This window comes from Nannospalax galili, unplaced genomic scaffold (genome assembly GCF_000622305.1).
Source record: "Nannospalax galili isolate Female #2095 unplaced genomic scaffold, S.galili_v1.0 scaffold751, whole genome shotgun sequence".
In the NCBI taxonomy this organism is placed as follows: domain Eukaryota; kingdom Metazoa; phylum Chordata; class Mammalia; order Rodentia; family Spalacidae; genus Nannospalax; species Nannospalax galili.
Window position 1 is genome coordinate 5,845,648 of NW_008331125.1, and position 19,523 is coordinate 5,865,170.

The 19,523-nt window shown below is 36.8% G+C and overlaps 1 protein-coding gene across 6 annotated transcripts in view; it reads left to right on the forward strand.

The window, feature by feature from the left end:
• LOC103724528 (cAMP-specific 3',5'-cyclic phosphodiesterase 4D-like) overlaps positions 1 to 19,523 on the forward strand; it is a 754,636-nt gene that overhangs the window by 599,059 nt on the left and 136,054 nt on the right. For all 6 annotated transcript variants that reach the window (XM_029557979.1, XM_029557975.1, XM_029557983.1 and 3 more), the window contains one exon: positions 11,976 to 12,205. In XM_029557979.1, the coding sequence (XP_029413839.1) occupies positions 11,976 to 12,205 (230 nt within the window). The remainder of the gene's footprint in view (positions 1 to 11,975; positions 12,206 to 19,523) is intronic.

Below are 19,523 nucleotides of genomic sequence, written 5' to 3' on the forward strand. Positions count from 1 at the left end.
GTTAGCAGTGATCCTGGGGTGCAGAGAAGGCACTATGTTGGATGAAAAGGTTCAGGAAGAAGTATTGGTTCCCCAGGTGTCTGGGACCCCAAGACTAGGAATGGCGCAGGGCCCAGACTAGGGGTATAGAACGGCGGGAGGGATGGAAGGGGGAATGTGCCTTAGGGAGCCCGGCGCGGAGAGCTGCGCCATAGACTTACCCCAAGAGGCCTGAGGATGGTAGTGCAGGCTAGGAGAGTTAGCCGGTGGTGCAGGCCCAAGGAAGCAGAGAGGGGTGAGGGCAGGGCCAGGTCCAGAAGCGGTGCTCCTGGAGCCCAAGAAAGGGACTGAGTTGGTCTGGATGAGAAGGATCAGGAAGCAGTATTGGTTCCCCAGGTGTCTGGGGCCCCAAGACTAGGAATGGTGCAGGTCCCAAACTGGGAGTAGCGAACAGCGGGGGAGATGGAAGGGTGAATGTGGCTTGGGGAGTCAAAGCGCAGAGGGCTGCCTAGATTTGGTTTTTTGAAACAAGGTCTCCCTGTAGCCCCAGCTGGCCTGGCCTGCAACTTGCTATATAGACCAGACTGGCCTCTATCTCACAGACCTACCTCCGCCTTCTGAGTACTGGGATTAAAGGCTTGCATCACCACACCTTGTTAAGCCCTATTTTTAAATGAAGTTGTTGATTTTGCTCTTGAGTTATAGAAGTTCTAGATTTGGTTTTTTGAAACAAGGTCTCCCTGTAGCCCCAGCTGGCCTGGCCTGCAACTTGCTATATAGACCAGACTGGCCTCTATCTCACAGACCTACCTCCGCCTTCTGAGTACTGGGATTAAAGGCTTGCATCACCACACCTTGTTAAGCCCTATTTTTAAATGAAGTTGTTGATTTTGCTCTTGAGTTATAGAAGTTCCTTGTATGTTTTTAATACTAGTTCCTTAACAAATCCATAGTTTGTAAATTTTTGCCATTTCATGTTTAGAAGTTAATCTTGTTTTGTTTGTTGTAGCCTTTCAGCGCACATGCTCTTAGGTTATATAAACTCACGTGTGTTTAAAAAGTTTTTTTCCTATGCTTTTGGAGGTATATCTAATAAATCGCTGACAAGACTACTATCATGGAGCTTTTCTTCCTAGTTTTTATTTTTGGAAATTTATGGTTTCAAGTATTTAGTTTTTAAATATTTTAATATTTTTATTAAACACCCGTGTTGTTCAGTGCCCGCGGACATCAGAAGAGGGTGTCAGATCCCCTAGAACTGGAGTTATGGATGGTTGTTAGCCAGCATGTGAATACTGGGAATTGAACCTGGGTCCTCTACAAAATCAACCAGTGCTCTTAACGGCCGAGCCATCTCTCCAGCTCCTGAAGTATTTAATTTTTTATGAGCTAATTTTTACATGTGGTATATGATAAAGATCCCATTCACTCTTTGTCATGTGGACATCCAGTTTTACCAGCACAATTTATTGGTGAGACTACCCTTTTCTTAAGGGGCATTCTTAGCATATTTATCAAAATTAGTTAACTACTCATACACGGGCTTATTTTCCGGATCTTGTTGCTGTTCTGGTGGGGGAATTAATACAGATATCTCATTTAGGACTGAGTGCTCAGTCTCTCATTCTCCACACTTAAACCAGTTATACATCCTTTCATTGACTGCTGCCACTGCAAAAAGAAGTTCTCTAACCAAGTTCATGAGCACTCCAAGTCTATGCGTATACAGTAAATATTTAGAATGCAAACTAACAACATGACAGTTTAGTCAAATAACTATAGTTGTGATTGCTTTCACAAGACCTGCAGCAGATCAAACTAGTTGAAATCCAGATCTCCAGGCCACATCCCTTCCTGAGGAGCTATTGGCACTGGATAGTTGATGGGGGGAGGAAGAATCATTCTTTTTAGAGAATGTGGCTTCAGGTAGGTTTCCCATGCTCTAATGGATGTCCCACGTCCATGTACGTATGGGTAACACAAGCTGGACTTAGGTTATCATTTTATTTTGTTTTTTAAAAACATGAAGTTAGGAGAGGGATATGTTGAGGAGACATGGAGGGTATTGGAGGGGGAAATGCAGGATCTGTTGAGATGGTCATAAATCATATAATTGTTTCCTTTAATCTTACTGTGGAATGTAGAATGTCCCCTGTAGGTTAATGTGTTTGAATATTTCATTCTTAATCAGTGGATGCTCTTTAAAAGGTGGTAGAAGTTGGGGAAGTGAAGCCTAGCTGGTCGAGGTAAGTCACTTGAGGCAGGCCTTGTAGTTCATGCCCACCTCTGGTTCTGTGGTTAGCGTCTTGTTTCCTAGTCTTGCTGCCACATGAAGGGCTCGGCTACATGCTCCCACATCCTGGGAGCTGACTCACCATTCCCCTTTATAATCCACCTGAAACCACGGGTCAAAATAAATCTTCATCTCTTGTGTTGCTTGTCAGGTATTTTGTCACAACAATAAGAAAATAGTTAATATAATTCTATGATTATTGTGTATCGCATTTATCAATTGATTATGCTGATCCAAGGAGTATTTTCTCTTGATTATGATGAATGGCCCTTTCTATGTATTATAATATTTTGTTAAGGACTTTGTTCAGTAGGGCTAGCATATAACAAATGTCCACTTTAGGGTCTCTTTGGTTTCACAGATGGAAAGCCTGTTACCATGTATGCAAATTAGTGTGGATCTGTCTTATCTTTGGCAGGTCTTTGCTGGCTCACAGGATGGAACCTGGGCAGGGGAAATGGCCCGGGACAATGAGAAAACTTTCAACTGGATTGGTCTAGAGCTCATACTTAAGACAAAGCCCTGCAGACCTACTATCACATTCCTGGGTCTTCTATGTCTATTCTTTACATAGGATTTCTAGAGCTTTGATATGTGTAAACCCAGTCTCATAACATGGTTTAAGGGGGACTGGAGAAATGGTTCAGTAGTGAAAAGCAGCAGCTGCTCCTGCAGAGGGCACCTTTCAGTTTCCAGCACAAACATAGAGGCTAAGCACCATCTGTAACTCTAGTTCCAGTTGATCTGATGACCTCTTCTGGCCACCTCAGGCATTACACACAGGTGATACACTTAATACAGAGACAAAACATACACATAAAATAAAAATAAATAAAAACAGAAACAGAAAAACTTGGCTTTACCATATATAAATACAGTCAATCTGAACAGTCACCTCTCTTTCTGCCTTATTTTCCAATCTGTAAAATGATAAAATACTAGTGTTTCATGCAGCTTTCATGTGGATGAAGCAGTTGCCTATGTATGGCATATAATACAATAAATATTATTAATAATGATAATCAAAAAATTGGTAGCATCTTGTACTATTGCTGTCAAAGTTGTAATACAAATAAACATCCCTTTACTATCAAGTAGAATGTTAAGCAAAACATATTTCAGGAAATATTTTTTATCCATAATTTGTCGGTGAGGTACTTGATAGGTGTCTGCATATTAAAACTAGAGCTAAAGCATCATTTCTGAATCCCTCGGTGTGGAGAAGGATTTCACTTCGTCTCCTCTTTTCTTTCTCATAGCCCAATTTTTGTTAGTTTATTCTAGTACTGTAGACCTAGCATAGTGTTATAAATATACTCTTATCAAAATGATTACTTAAGTTTTTCTTTCATATTATAATATTTTATTGGTATTGGCATTTAAATAAACTTCAAAATGAACACAGTAGATTTTTTATATTCCTCTATGGTTGTAGCTTTGACACCTCATTCTTAAAGTGAGAGTTTTTTTTTAGACTCCAAGAGAATAATCTAGCTGGGTTTTAACCTACTTTTCTTGGGTGATATGACTTTTAAGGGCCAAAAAAAAAAAAAAATCCTTGTAACAAACTGTGTTAGCTTTCTACAGACGTGATTCTATTACTTTACACCATTGTATAGTAAATAATTGGTAGAACTCCTGTCTTTCCTTGAGTGTTTTCCCTTCTACTCACAAAATAAAATAAACTTCATTTTTCAAGGTCATACAAAAAAAGCACAATGCTGCTGCAGAAGGTTAATTGAATCCCGGAGTTTTAGATGGACTTCCTTATTGATGAGCGTATTACTGAATGAGAAATTTTTCTATTCCTTGTGGGAACTTGTTTCAAGTTTTGATGAGTTACAGGAAATGGATTTAGAAAGTGCTCGTGGTTTCTGTCTCTTCTAATCAGAATGAAATCACAGGCTATATTTCTATTAACTCTGTGGATGTTTGAGAGCTAGCTGCTCTCTTTGTGTTAATCCGAGGTGCAAATTTTCATTTTTCACAATGAATTCATGTTATGAGTGCCTTTTCAATACACAAGTACTCTGGAAAATGGGTTGTGCTAATCCAGTATGTTGTCCTTTTCAGTTGGAAAAGCCTTTGGGTATTTATGAATGTTGCTTTGACTTGTCAATTTTCTGCAGGGTTACTTGGCAGTATGACAAAATGTATGTAGCCAGTAATATGATAAAGGGAAAAAGTATCATAAGATGCAGTGAATCTTAGTGGTAATTCATTTAAAAAATATTTTATTTATTATTTTTATTTTATGTGTATGAGTGTATTGCCTGCATGTGTGTAAGTGCACCCTTATCATACAATGCTCAGGAGGTCAGAAGATGGTGTCAGATCCCCTGGACCTAGAGTTACGGAAGGTTGTTAGCTGCCATATGGGTGTTGGGAATTGACTCTGGGTTGTCTGCAAGTGCAACCACTGATCTTAACCACTGAGCTATCTCTCCAGCCCTTATTGGTAATTCTTAATTATTGCTTTGGTATGTTATGAAGGATTTCATAGAGATATAAAAGAATAGCAATGCAGGCAATATTTACTGTTGGCAACTAGTACTCAGAGTGCTAGTGAGATCTTCAGTTCATGGTTATAGTGACTAAGTAAATTGGATCCTAGCCCTTGAGGAGTTGATTCAATTAAAAAAAAAATCTTGTTTATTCTACAGATAGAGATATAGGCAAGTTTTATCCTTGCAAAACTTGATACACAGCAAACTAATTGAGAAGAAGAAAAGGAATGTAACACTGGAGGTGATTAAAAGCCTATCATCAGCTTAAGCTGTGCTCAGTTTTTAAACCTATCCATCTGTTTAAATTGCTAACCTCTGAAAAGCTCTACATGGTGTAAAACTTCTGGGAATACTGAATATCTGAAATACTTCATTCTTATTTTCTAATTAGGGGAAAATACTCATTATCATGTCTGCTTACATTTTCTTTCATATCCACAAAGGATTTATTTTAGGACACCTTGCAGACAGCAAAATCTGATGATGCTGAAATCCCTTACTCAAAATGGCATAGTTCAGGACTGGAGAGGTGGTCCAGTGGTTAAGAGTGCTTGGTGCTCTTCCAGAGGACCTGAGTTTGTCCCCAGCACCCATTTCAGGTGACTTAGAATTACCTTGATTTCCAGCTTCAAGTTAACCAAAATCATCTTCTGACCTCTTCAGACATTTCAGATATGCATACACACATCACACACACACACACACACACACACACACACACACACACATGCACGCACGCACGCATGCACGCATGCATGCACACACACACACATCTTAAGATGACATAGCAGATTTACATGCACATTCTCCCATATACTTTAAATCACTCCTGTCATTTATAATACCTAATACAATATAAGTGCTATAAAAATAGTTATATACTGATTGTTTAGAGAGTAATTACAAGGGAAATACCCATGTGTTCAACATAGAGAATTAAACAATATTTTTTACCTGTGGTTGAATGCACAGATGTGATGCTTTATGAATGCAGATGGATGCTTGTATTTGAAAGAAGGCTCAAAATAAGAATAGACTGGAGCAGTTTGAATAGCTGAAATTTAAAAGTTTTTAAATAATTTTTTATGTACTCACGCTTCACACCTTAATCTATACAAGTAATTACAAAATATGTTACTAATAATGCCAATATGTAATACTATCACTCAAACCCTCAGATTTTGCAGTTGAAAAACTGGAGACTATAGGTCTATTTGATTCATTCACTCCTTCATCAATGTTTAGTCAGCATGCTTTTGTCCCGTGCACTAGCTGAGTGCTAGGGATACAAAGGTTGCTTCCACATGCTCCTCTCCTTTCAGATGCGTCTATGCCTCTAGGATACAGTAAGGGATAGATGCATAATCAAATTATCATAGTATGATTGACATGGTAAGCCTGATTTGAAGTCATAAATAAAAAGGTGGAAGGTATTTGTATTCATTGTCTTGGATAATATTTTGAATCAAAGTCTGTAGTGTGAGAAAATACATGATTGAATAAAACCTAGGTTTAAAAGAGTAAATAGAGAAGGCAACAGAGAGACTAAGCATAAGGTATTCTAGAAGCAAACAAAGAATTCTCTGTTTATGAGATTACCATATAATTTAATCAGTCCTAAACAGTTCACATCTCTCTTGCTGTTGATGGCACATCTGGCTAGCAGAAGTGTCCATCCCAGGACTGAGGAGATGACTCAGTTGGTCAAGTATGAAGCATGAAGACCTGAGTTTGGATTCCCAGCACCCACAAAAACTTGGGTGTGGTGTACACATCTGTATCCCCAGTACTGGTCACGGGAAGTAGGTAAATCCTGGCCCATCAGTGAGCTCCAGATTCAGTGACAAACTCTCTCAAAAAATGTGAGTAAACTATTAAGGAAGATACCGGATATTGACCCCCGGCTTCCATGCACACGAGCACACAGGTGCACATGTACCCTCATGAGCACACCCATGCAAATGTGTGCATATGCTGCAAACACACACACACACACACACACACACACACACATACAGTGTCCATGTATTTATTTTTCAAAAGATTCCTAAATAGTCTGCTAAAGTTTACATAATATATTACTGACTGTATGTCTCTTTATCTCTCTCCCCAAATAGACTGGGAGCGCTTGAAAGAAAGGCACTACCAGGTTGAACACATTAAACTATGTGACTATGTTCAAAAACTATTTAAGAAATAAACCAGTTATCACAATTACAATGGACTAAATTAAAAGAAAGACTATATATGTGTATATATATACATATATCCTTATAACACTATAAGAGGAACCCCTAAATTTCATTAATTACTCCAGCAGATGAATATTTGTGGCTCATGTAACCCAAAGCAGAGATCAGCAGAAAGGGGCAAGGGACAAGACATACCTTCAAAGACATACCACCTCCAGTGCCAGTGACCTACTTCCTCTAAAGCAGACCTCATGTCCTAATAGCTCCTTCAGTATGAATCGCCAGTAGCTTAAATTTTGAATTTAGGAGCTATGGCCAAATTACCTCAATAGTATCCCAGTTGGGGACCAAGCCTTCAGTGCATTCAGTTTTAAATTTTGTGGGGGAGGGGAACAATTCATATACAAACAATAACAATAATTTAACAGGACTTTCCATAGAAAATTTCATTCTTAGTGCATTCGTATGAAAAAATATTCAAAATTGTTATATTGTCAGAAGCCACGAAAATTTATTTAACATGATTGCGTGTGTGTATATGTGTGTACGTGTGTGCACATGCACGTGCGCATGCGTGCGTGTGTGTGTGTGTGTGTGTGTGTTCCTATGCTAACAGCAACTGGTATGCTACCTACTTTGAAAGGAAAAAGAAGAACCAAAAAATTGAAAATTGAAGCAAGTAAAAAGGCAAATAATAATAAGCAATATTATATTTAGCACCCATTGTAAGTAGCAATTGTTACAGAATTACTTTAAGTATATCTTTCAGAAATATGTTTATTCTAACAGTGAAGAAGAATTACATTAAAATTGTCTCTCAGGTATTCCAAGGAAGTTGGTTAATTACCATGGATAATTTAATTTTATTATAATCTAACAGGTTCACATTAAATTCATTCAAATACTTCTGTGTTTCTGTTCTTTCACTATTGCATATCTTGAAGCTAAATGAGAGGTATTTCCAAGTACCATTCATAGCAAAGTGAATGTTTTTTCATTTTATTATTATGACTTACATTGTGCTTTTTAATTTAAAAGTAACATATTATTTATTATGGAGTCTAGTAATTAAGAAAGATATGAAAAAATCACTAATATCTAATATTGTTTAGAGAATTGGAACATATCCTTCCAGAATTTTCTCTGAATAGATGACTTTTTTATTTTGATGCTATTGTTTTACAAAAGCAAAGATCACTTTAGACTCTCTTCTTCCCTCTCAACATTATGTCATAATCATATTATCACAAATTGTCTACATTACTTTAACGGTCTCATAGTATTTCATCACATGGCATCAAAATTTATTAAGCCAACCCTTCAGTGAAACAATTAGATTACATCCAGTTACTCATTGTTATAAATGAGCTGTAATGAATGTCTTATAGCTGGATCTGTGTCAAATAATTGTATTAGACTATGTCTAAAATGTCAAAACCATTGTTCAAAATTTAATGCACATAAGGATTTGGACCTTTTTTTTTTGACTCATAGGCTGTAGTCTTGAAGATTTCAACTAGGAAGATCTGGAAGAGGACCTTGGAGTCAGATTGTTAACAAGCACCCTCTATGATTCTGACAAAGGGGCTTTGTCACCACTGTATTTTGAGAAACAATGACTTGGAAATATTAGAAATATAATTTTTTTTCAACTCCTTGAAAAAATATCTCTTTTTTTGGACTAAGATTCATGTGGTTCTAGTGGTTAGATTTATATTTCCTTCCAAAATAGGGCCTTCTATCTTCTGCCAGATAAATTTGTTCTATTTACTTCTAAAACAATTGATCTGTACTGTGAAAAGACCCCTTGCAATACAGTTTTGGGTAGAGAATTTTAAGATGCAGACATCTACTGCTGTGTTATTTTTATTATAAAGGTAAAAATATTTAAAGAATGGGTTTAAACTAGCAATATTTGATCATAAATATGCAGTGCATTTTAATAGAAATCATTCTTTCAAAAGGCGTTGGCCCTTGAGGCAGTTTCATTGAATACAGGATATTTCAAGCATTGTTATTACATCAAATAACCTGAGTTATACAATCCAGTGCCGCAGTAGCAATGCTACCATCCAGAGTGGGCAACTAAGCTCTTAATAGAAAAATGCTAACTTCAGTCTGCTACATTCATTGTTGTCAAAGCTTTGTTAGACTCATCCTCTTTTTCTTTTACCTGTGTTCATTTTGAACGAAATTTCTATACATGTACTCAGGACTCACTTTGGCAATTTAAAAACCAAGAATGCAATGTGTATTTTTCTTCCTTTCTTCCTTCCTTCCTTCCTTCCTTCCTTCCTTCCTTCCTTCCTTCCTTCCTTTCTTTCTTTCTTTCTCTTTCTTTCTTTTTTCTTTCCTTCTTTCCTTTATCTCTCCCCCCTCTCATTTTGAGACTGAATCTCACACTGTAGTCCAGGCTGCCTCAAACTCATAGCAACCCTCAGCTTCCAGAGTTCTGGGATGACAGGTGTATACCACCATGCCCAGATTTTGAGCAAACATTTTCAGGCACTTAAGCAAAATTTTTACATTCTTTATTTTTCTTAATTTTATTTTATTCATTTATTTACTTTTTTGTTTTTTTGAGACAGGATCTCCCTGTAGCCTCAGCTAGCCTGAAACTCACTAGGTAGACCAGGTGGCCTCAGTCTTACAGAGATCCACCTGCTGCTGCCTCCTGAGTGCTAAGATTAAAGCCTGAAATTAATTTTTATTTTATGTGTATGAATGTTTTTCCGATATGTATTTAAATGCAATGAATGGCATGCAATGCCAGAAGAGACCAGAAGATCTACTCTGATTTTTCTTTTTTCTTTCCTTCTTTCCTTTATCTCTCCCCCCTCCCTCCCTCCCTCCCTCATTAAACATTACTTTTGTTAGGCTGTTGCAAAATCAGAGTAACTCAATAAATACTAGTCATTTTAATCATTGGCATTGTTTTGCAAAGCACATCCCTCAAACTGTAGACCCAGAATTTAGATCTGCTGTTCAAATATTGAAATAAATGAGCTTTTTATTTCATTTTTGACCTTTATTTCCTTTTGAATGTCCTTCTATCATCCCATTCATTAATAAAATGAAACTTCAATTCAAGGCTGACTGGAGCCCACCAGTACACATCCTTCACATTTTTCAAGATCAGGAAGAAACACATTCTGTGTTTAGAAATCAAGGAAAATGAGCATCTAAGGCAGCACTGGGCTTCAGAAGTCATAGAGGAGATTTGTTTGGACTCTTATAAGCAACACCCTGTGTAGAGCACAAACTCTGCTGGCTATCAGAGCTCTAGCCAGTTCATATCTGGAAAAGACAATGATCCCAACAGGGAACCATTATTATTTCGACTTCAGAGTAAATAGTTTCAAATTCTGGGAGGAATAATTTCAGTTAAATGCCCCCAAATAGTAGCATAATCAGGAGTGCAATGAAGATGCTAAAGTGTGTTCGAAGGCTTCGGAGTTCACGTGGTCTTAACTTATAACCAACAGGCAAACTTTTCAAAGGTATTTAGCCTCCAGGGGTGAGATTTTTTTTTTAGCTATGAAGTTCAAAAGAAAGGAAATCATCCTTTTTGCCACTTTCCATATGGCAGGCAATTAGCTATGAGCATATGCATGGTTTCTTTGGATTCTTATAGTCAAATTTTTATTAAAAAAGAAACTGACCCCTCAGAAAAAGATTAAACTACTTTCAAAGAGCACAACAAATGAAATGCCAATGCAAGAGTTCAAAAGCTTGGTTTTTCTACTGAAGCATATTACAACTTTGGATGAATTTATAATTCTGAGTATATGCATATAATAAGTATTACCAGAGCAGACTTTCCAACCACTTACAACTGATTATTATCACATAATTTTTTCTTTTTTTCTACTAGGATTGAAACATTTAATTTTCTATTTTATTCTAGACATGATTTACCTTTGCATGTCAATCAAATTTGTAAATTTAGGTGTGTCTTAAATTCCATTGGGTATTCAAATTTTCTTTTTTGTAGCTTTTAAATTTTCCCTTACAAAGTCTTATTATAAAAACTGGCAAGAGACCTAAAATCATATGTCATAGACATAGTCCTATATGTGAGATTATTTTAAAACTTGTAAACCTGGCACAGTAATGCATACTTGTTATCCCAGCACTTGGGAGGTGAAGATAGGATGACCAGAAGTTCAGTGTCATTCATTCTCAGCTACATAGTAAGACTGAGGGAAAAATGTCTTTTTTGCTGTCTCTTTATTCATAAATATTTCTTTGGGAGAACACATGTACACATGTGCATCTTAGTACATGCATGCATTGACATATATAATGAAGTAAATGCCTAGCAACTCATTTCATAGGAGGAAGAAAAACATTTTGGTTAATATTTGACTTTTATAGAATTCATGCATAGAGTTCATAAATTCCAAGATTACTAGAAATACCAATTCTGATGAACAAACATGCATATAAGTACTGGTGAGCAAGGAAGAAGAGACGGCTCAGTGGTAAAGAGCACTGGCTGCTCTTGCAGAGGACCTGGGTTTGGTTACCAGCACCCACATGGGGCCTAACAACTGTCCTTTACTACAGTTCTAGGGGATCCAATGCCCTCTTCTGACATCTGCCAGCATTGTACAACATGGGTACACTTACACACATGTGGGCAGTATACTCATACACATAACAAATAAAGATAATAAATAAAATATTTAAAAATTACTAGTGAGACAGGAGTGTCAGTGTGTGCCTTAAATCCCAGGACTTAGGAGGCAGAGACAGGCAGATCTCTGTGAGATCAAGGCCAGCTTGGTCTACATAGTGGGTTCTAGGTCAACTGGGGCTAGAGGGAGACCCTGTCTCTGCAATTTTCACAAAATATTATTCTGTTAATGTTGTTTGTTTTAGGTCAGTGTTTTTCACACATATGTTTCACATGATTTCTTCCAGGAATAGATGAAGTGTTATGTAATGGAACATATTGGGACTTTTATTAATTCCATGGACTTTCTTGAACTTTCGCCTTAGGCCTCTGAGGAAACGTTACATTCCAGTAATGAAGAAGAACATCATTTCCGGGGAATGGAGCCCTATCTCGTAAGGAGACTTTCATGCCGCAATATTCAGCTTCCTCCTCTGGCCTTCAGACAGTTGGAACAAGCTGACTTAAAAAGTGAATCAGAGAACCTTCCACGGCCAACCAGCCTCCCCCTGAAGATCCTGCCCCTGATTGCTATCACATCTGCAGACTCAAGTGGGTGAGTGCCCTTGGATGACAGTTCCATGTTTTATAGTTTATATGGTGATTATTATCTGTGATCTTTTGAGGAGTTTTGACTCATTGCTTGATTTGAGTGGGAGGACAATGGTGTTTTTTGAGTAAAAAAAAAAAAAAAAAAAAAAAAAAAAGAACGGTGTTTCTCAGGTAAGATCTGTCTTTGTAGGATAAGACATTTTTAGCCAAACTAGTTTACAAGAAGGTATTGAAGATGTATTGGTAACTGCTGATAAGTATTCACAAAAAGGAAATTTTACTCACAAATTTGTATTGGCCATACGTGATTAAATAAAAACCTAACAAATGATAAGTAATGGAATAATTACCATGTAGTCATACATATGTGGAAACAGTACACAATGTTCATGAGGCAAAAAAGTTGGAATCAAGAATAGATTGCACTGTAATTAGAATAAAAAAGATATGCAATTATATTCATGATCCTAGTAATTTGGCCTTTGACACAGACGTATTGCTTACCTGCATACCATTTTAGTCCTCACTTTTATTTAGCCTCAGTACTTATAAAAGAGCCAAACAAAGTATACCTTTATCATATAACTCCCTACTTATTCTTATTCTTTATTGTACAATCATTTTTTACTCTTTAATTAAAACATGACCCAGTAAAATAATGTGAAACGTGGATAGTGGGCACATCTATTGCCCAATCCTCTGGCCAGCTTCCCTTAAAGAAGCTTGGATGGAAAAGAAAGAGGAGAAACTAGGAACCCAAATGCACACAGACCCTTAAGTATTTATTGCTAAAGTATAGCAGAACAAATCAACTCATGCTACAAAAGGGGGATTTACTCATTTTCTGCCAAGTGCCAAGGGAAGGGTATTTCCAGGGAAGGCACCGATTTTACAAAACGTCGGTAAGAAAGTTGCACTCAAATTTGTCCAGTAACTCAACTCTAAAAAAATGAGTTTAGTTTTATAAATTGTTACTGATCAGTTCAAAAGCCATTTGTTATTTAAAACTATGAAGAAATTACTACTAAATAAATAAGAAGGTGACAAATTCTTGCTTTGATAAAATGAAAAGAGGAAATGTGCATTTTTTTCTGGGTAAAATATGTATAAGAAAAATGTATAAATATTGTTCAGTTTCATACTAGGGATTCTATATGACAACTTCCACTTGAAAAACTACTGTCTCCATGAAATTATTTTCTCTAACTTTAAGGTCATTATCACTGGTATTCAGTGTGTACATATCAGGAGTGTCAAGGGTTCTCAAGATCACTCTATATGGTGTTCTTAGAGAACTCCCAGAAGAAATTATATTCATGGCTACAATGTATTATAACAACACATTTTAAAGAAAAATCAGCAAAAAGAAAGCCACATGGGGACTAGATCAGACACAAACTTCCAAGTGTCCCATCTCCAACAGGAGTAAAGCAGAATGCGTTCAATTGCTACAGTGGAGTTGTAATGACATGTTTATGAAGTTTTTACTAGGGATGCCCTCTACGAGGGAGACCTGCTGAGGACTCAGTATCCAGATTTTCTATTTTGAGCAATCACCTTCTCTTCCTCCTAGAAGCCTAAGATGTGCCAACCTTCTAGACTTTCAGGAGAATGGGTATGAGGCAGAAATTGCATTGTTCGCATAAACTGTTCTGCAACAGTGAGCCTTGCTTGCTCTTTAGAGGATGATTGAAAGCATCTTGAAACCAAGTTCCCCAATCCCAGCTCAGTGAAATCTTCAAAATTGGTCTTTTCAAATTTAATAGTCAGAGGTCTAATTAACTCCTTTCTACATACAAATTTCATCTTAGAATGATTACCTTGCTTTCTACACATTTGAGAAAGAAGACATTGTAATTAAATTTCAATAAAGTAATATAAGTTCCCAAAATATTCAATTAATGTTGGTATCTAAAACGTTTGGTGGCTAAATGTGATTTCTCATTCCAAGCTCATGTGATTTTAAAGAAAATGATGCCTGCTGTGCTGGTACATGCCTTTAACCCTAGCACTTGGGATGCAGAGGCAGGGAATCCCTGTGAGATCTAGGCTAGTCTGGTGGACATTCAAAGGACAGCTGGGGTTACCGGAAGATCCTGTCTGAATAAGCGAAACACAAAAAAAGATGCCATATACTTCATATACTTAATATTATCTCTATGTAGCTTGATAATACACATAATTAAAATCTTAGGTAAAAGCTAAGCTTATTTAATTAAATTTGAATGTATTGTTAAAACAATAAATAGTTCCCAAGTGCCAAGGAAATTAAGGATTTAGAATTGTCTGCATCCTAGCATTTTTGTTGTTTCAAAATTTGTTTTATTCTTAATGAGGAACCTGAGAATTCAATAAATGTAGTGTTTTTACTGTTTAAATATTTATTCAGTATAATGAAGAAAATAATTTGTCTTGTACAAAAATAAGATAGGATGATAGGATGACTTTTTCTCGAAAGACAGTGAAGAAAAATCAACAAGAATAGTCAAAAAATAAAAAACAAAAAACAAAAACAAAACCAGCCTATCAGCAGGAAACAAAGACTAATGGTTTATTGAAGAGACTGCTATGTCATAAATAAGGAAAAATAACTTTTGACTTGAATATATTATTAGGATTTGGGGAATACAAATTTCAGAAATTTTTAAGCCTTGGAAAGGAAATAGAAGATAAAGATAGGAGTGATAGTCTGTAGAGATTTCATTTATCTAAGAAACTTGGATTCTGTCCAAGCAATTCAAAGAGATAAGGGGAAATTTGTGCTACTTTGGGTAGATTGCCCTTCGTTCAGTTCCCCTTAATAAAGACCAGTTCCTTATCAACTTATACTGAAGCCTTAGCGATTGTACATGCTTTGATTGGAATAGAGACTTTCTGTGCCATTTAGATTTATTTTTCTGTCTTTCTCAACATAACTGTTTGCCATTTCCTCACTATAAGGCAGTGGTGAGTTTAGAAATTTATTCAGCAAGTATCTGACAGGAACGTTAGATTTCAATAATGTCATAGATGATCACTATTAACATCTTCGCAAAGTGACTAGGTCAAGGAGATTGTAAAACAGAGGGTTTTTGGTTATTAACACTTCTATAATTCTGCCTTGATTTTTTTCCTAGTGAGTAAAGAATATTATTTTCATTCCTTAAATTATTATTATATAATTTCACCTACGTATGCCTTACATAGTGGCCACTCCTACCTCCCATCTCTCTCCACTGTTATCTACCCTTCTCCCAAAATCTCTTCTATGTTCATGTCTATTCATTTAGTTTTATGACCCACCAGGATTAACTAGGGCCATCTACGACCTTGCTTTTAGAGCTATCTGTTTGAGCCTAGTAGGCTGCTCATCAGAGGTACTCAACAAAAGACAGTGATCAGCCCCTCACAGAATCTGTAGATAACAAGTTCAGAGGTAAAGGGTAGGGCCAGCGAGGCCCTCCCATTCTTTCACTGATTGTTGACAGTGCTGGTCCTATGTTGGTCCAGTACAAAAAGCTACAGTTGATAAGAATTAATGATTATAATGGTTGTGCTGAATCTAGAGAATGGTGGTTTTTTCCCCTTAGAAATGTGAACATGTTTGAATGCATACTCTAACTATTTCCTTCAACTATTCCTAAGCTGTTAGGGTACTTGCGTGAGTTGTGTTATAAACACAAAACAAAATTGCTAAGACTGGAGACACTGAGAAATTTAAACCCAATCAATTAATTTTCCACATAGGGTAGAATCATTCAGTCTCTCTAGCCATTTACTGACCCTCCTTGAAGTAAGAGAAGCATCTGTTAGTTACTTGAAATGTTACGAACTCAGCAAAGAAGTAATCTGGGGTACCATAATTTTATATATGTCCCTCTCATGTAATTTACTATCCATTAGCATTTTTTATAAAAACCTTATTAATACATAAAGTACATAGAGTTAAATATTGTGAATCTCAAATGTATACCACTTTCTTAACTTTTACTCAACAAAGAATAGTTTTGTCTCTTCTTAGACTTCGTAGAAAAAGGATCATATCATTGAACTCAGTAGGTCTGACTTTTATCTCTCAAAATGTATTTTTTATTTATCAGTGTTGATAAATGTATTATTGGTTTGTTATTTTTGTTATAACATACTGTTGCATTTTGTAAATACATCATAATTTAGTTTTCCATGTTCTCTTACTGATTGGCTAGCATTTGGGTTGTTTCTAGTTTGGGGACATGATAAATAAAGCTGCTATACACATTCTTTTAAAAGTATTTTATTATTTTTATGTGTATGAGTGTTCTGTTTGCATGTAGGTAGGTGTGCCCATGTCCAGCAATGCTCACAGAGGTCAGAAGAGGGTGTAGATTCCCTTGGAACTAGAGTAACGATGGTTATTAGCCACCACGTGGGTGTTGGGAATGGAACCTGTGTTCCATTCTGTTCTCAGAAAAGGCAGTCAGTGCTCTTAACTGCTGAGCCATCTCTCCAGCACCCCTGTACACATGAGTTTTGGGGGGATATGTGCTAATTTATTTAAATTACATTGCTATAAATGGAATTTCTATGAGAGGCAAATGTACATTTCTACTACCCCAAAATGAGGTACTATTTCACCCACCCACTACCAATGTACAGAAATCACACTTTTTCTCTAGTTTCACCAACAGTGGATATTTTTATTTTTATTTTTTCAGTTTCGTTATACTGGCGAATATGCATCTTAATGTGGTTTTAACTTTTATTTCCCTGGTGAGAAGTGATATCGTTTATCTTTGGTTATATTTGTTTAACATTTGGATATTATGTTTACTTAAATATTTTCCTAGTTTTTCTTTTACTTATTAATTTTGAAGTGTCCTTTATGTATTCTAGACATAAGACTTTTATTTGATAACATGTTATAATATGAATATTTTCTCACAGATAACTATTTGCATTTCTATTTCCTATTTGCTTTCAACATGGTAGGCTGTTAAATGTGTGTTTGCATTTAGGAGAAAAATGTCACCATGAAATATTAAAGGAAGAGGAGTAAGTTAATTGGGGAAGTAATGTCAGAAGTAGGAGGCAAGACAGTGGAGGAAAAGCAGAGAAGCAGCATGAACAAAGAATGGTATGTGGAAGGTTCTGAAGAAAGTCAAAGACAAAGAGGTAGCAAGCATGCTACTGGCTCTCAGGGCAATTTCTTCTGGAGAGGTTGATAGTTGGCTCCTCAGATGTTGGATGATGGCAAACAGGCCACGCGGGTGGTAAGAGAACAGAGAGAAGAAAGTTGAGAATGAAATGACACCATGTTTATGGTGGTTGGTAGTAGAGCAGTGAGTGGTCATGAGTTGAGGCTCTGGATCAGGTGGCTTGAAGGTGAGTTCTGCCCATCTCTCACGAGCTATCTCCCCTAGTGAAGAGACTCCCAACATCTAGCTTTCAAAAGATAAAGTACAAATAATGGGGCACCTTCCTCAGAGGATTGTTTTGAAAACAAAATACTCAGCACCAGTTTTGGCATGATGTAAGGGTTTAATATACAACAGCAACTAGAGTGGCTACTACTGCAGTCTTTGGGGAGAGCATTAGAATAAATCACGTTTGCCACTGATGTTTGCTTCCCGGTGGGAACTGGCTTTGAAGACCCTCTACTGACCGGATAGAGATGGGTGTTTCAGCAGATGCAGGAGGCAGGTAGTCTTTCGTTTTGGATTCAGAAGGAGGCAGGTAGTCTTTTATTTCTGATTCAGAAAGTCTCAATTATTACTGGCTTGTCATATTTATACCAAAGAATCATCTTGTTTTTGGCATCTGTTGAGAGACAGTCCTGCTTTGAGTGGTATTCAGTTATGTTTGGAAGGTCAATGGAGGCTCTCCTTTCACCTTACTTCTGAAAAGAAACACTGACTTTTAAATGCCTGCTTAGAATTCCCAAGACAAATCATGAGCTCCATCTGGCCCCAACTCTGGCAGTGGCTTATGTTTCCTAGGTGGCCCAGGTACCCCAGATACTCTAAGGAGAGTTTAGCTTGCCACCTACATGACAATCACTTGCATACACAGGAGAGGGAGTGCCCAGGAAGGGGAAGGGGGTGTTGCTAAATCTCTCTGTGTTTCAGGGCTGCATCAGGCCATAATAAAAGGAGAGCCAAGGAGCAAGTTGTTCCCTTGTGACTGGATGACACAGCTCAGGATGGATGTATATTCAAGTGGGAGCGTGGGTAGAGAAAACTGGGAACACTTCCTCATTGCTAGTGTCCCATTACCTGTCTGCAGGAGTATACTGGCTTCATTTATATCACTATGTCCTATTTTAAAAAATAAAAGAAGAAAGGAAGAAATGGTCACTCCTGGGAATTAAATGATGTGTGTGTGTGGGAGGTGTTTAGTCATATAAGGCTTTGTTTTACGAGGATCTTCCAGTCATATTTTCCTGAGTGGTGTGTCATTCATGGGGGGGCTGGTCCCAGATGCCACTAAGATGTCAGAATATTTAATCAATCATTCATTGCCTAGTCTTCTTGAGAACAAACGGTACACTAAAGTGAGCATTAAAAAAACCCAGAAAACTAAAAACAACTTTTAGTATTTGTTACTGAACTGAAATCCAAAAAAAAAAAAAAAATGAAAAGAAGAAAACCAGAATTCTGGGTAAAGTACATACCTCTTATCATTCAAATTTGTGCCCTTTAACTTTAGAAGGTAATAATAGTGATGAGTTCATTTTTGAGATATTTAAGTTGTAAGGATTTATGAGACTAGAGGGTTGTATTTCACAGTCTCCCTGTTAATCTTGCACTTTTATATTGACAATGCACTCAAATTGCAGGAGATTCATCTGCTAGGGTCTTACTGAACATTATATGGAACATCTATTAGGCAAAGCTTGCTAAGGGTGACAATGGAACACATAGCTGTGATTGAGAGAAGAAAGATTCAGTAGAAATGCAGTATTCTTGAGCCACATGTGATTTTAAACATGAACCACTCTGAAGAGCCCAAGAATCAGTACTTCTAATAATGTTGAAGATACAAGTCACATAGAAGAAATTCAAGCCTTTTGCCTTTGACTCATTTAAATATAATTTATTGGCATAATGTTTTTCTAAAATTCTTAGCATAGTCATGCAACATCACAGGTTTTTTGTTGTAAAGAATTGAGTCTGGTTTAATTAATTCTAGTCTACTTTCCCTTGAAAACCGTATGTTTTTCAAGATTAAAATGAGACTCTTAGACTAATGGATTACTTTATCCTTCATATATTATCTTCATAAACAGCATTTTCTTCCAGAATCAGTAGCAATTACTGGTTCCAATCTAAAATAAACAAAGAAATATAGCTGACCGCTTTTCTTCA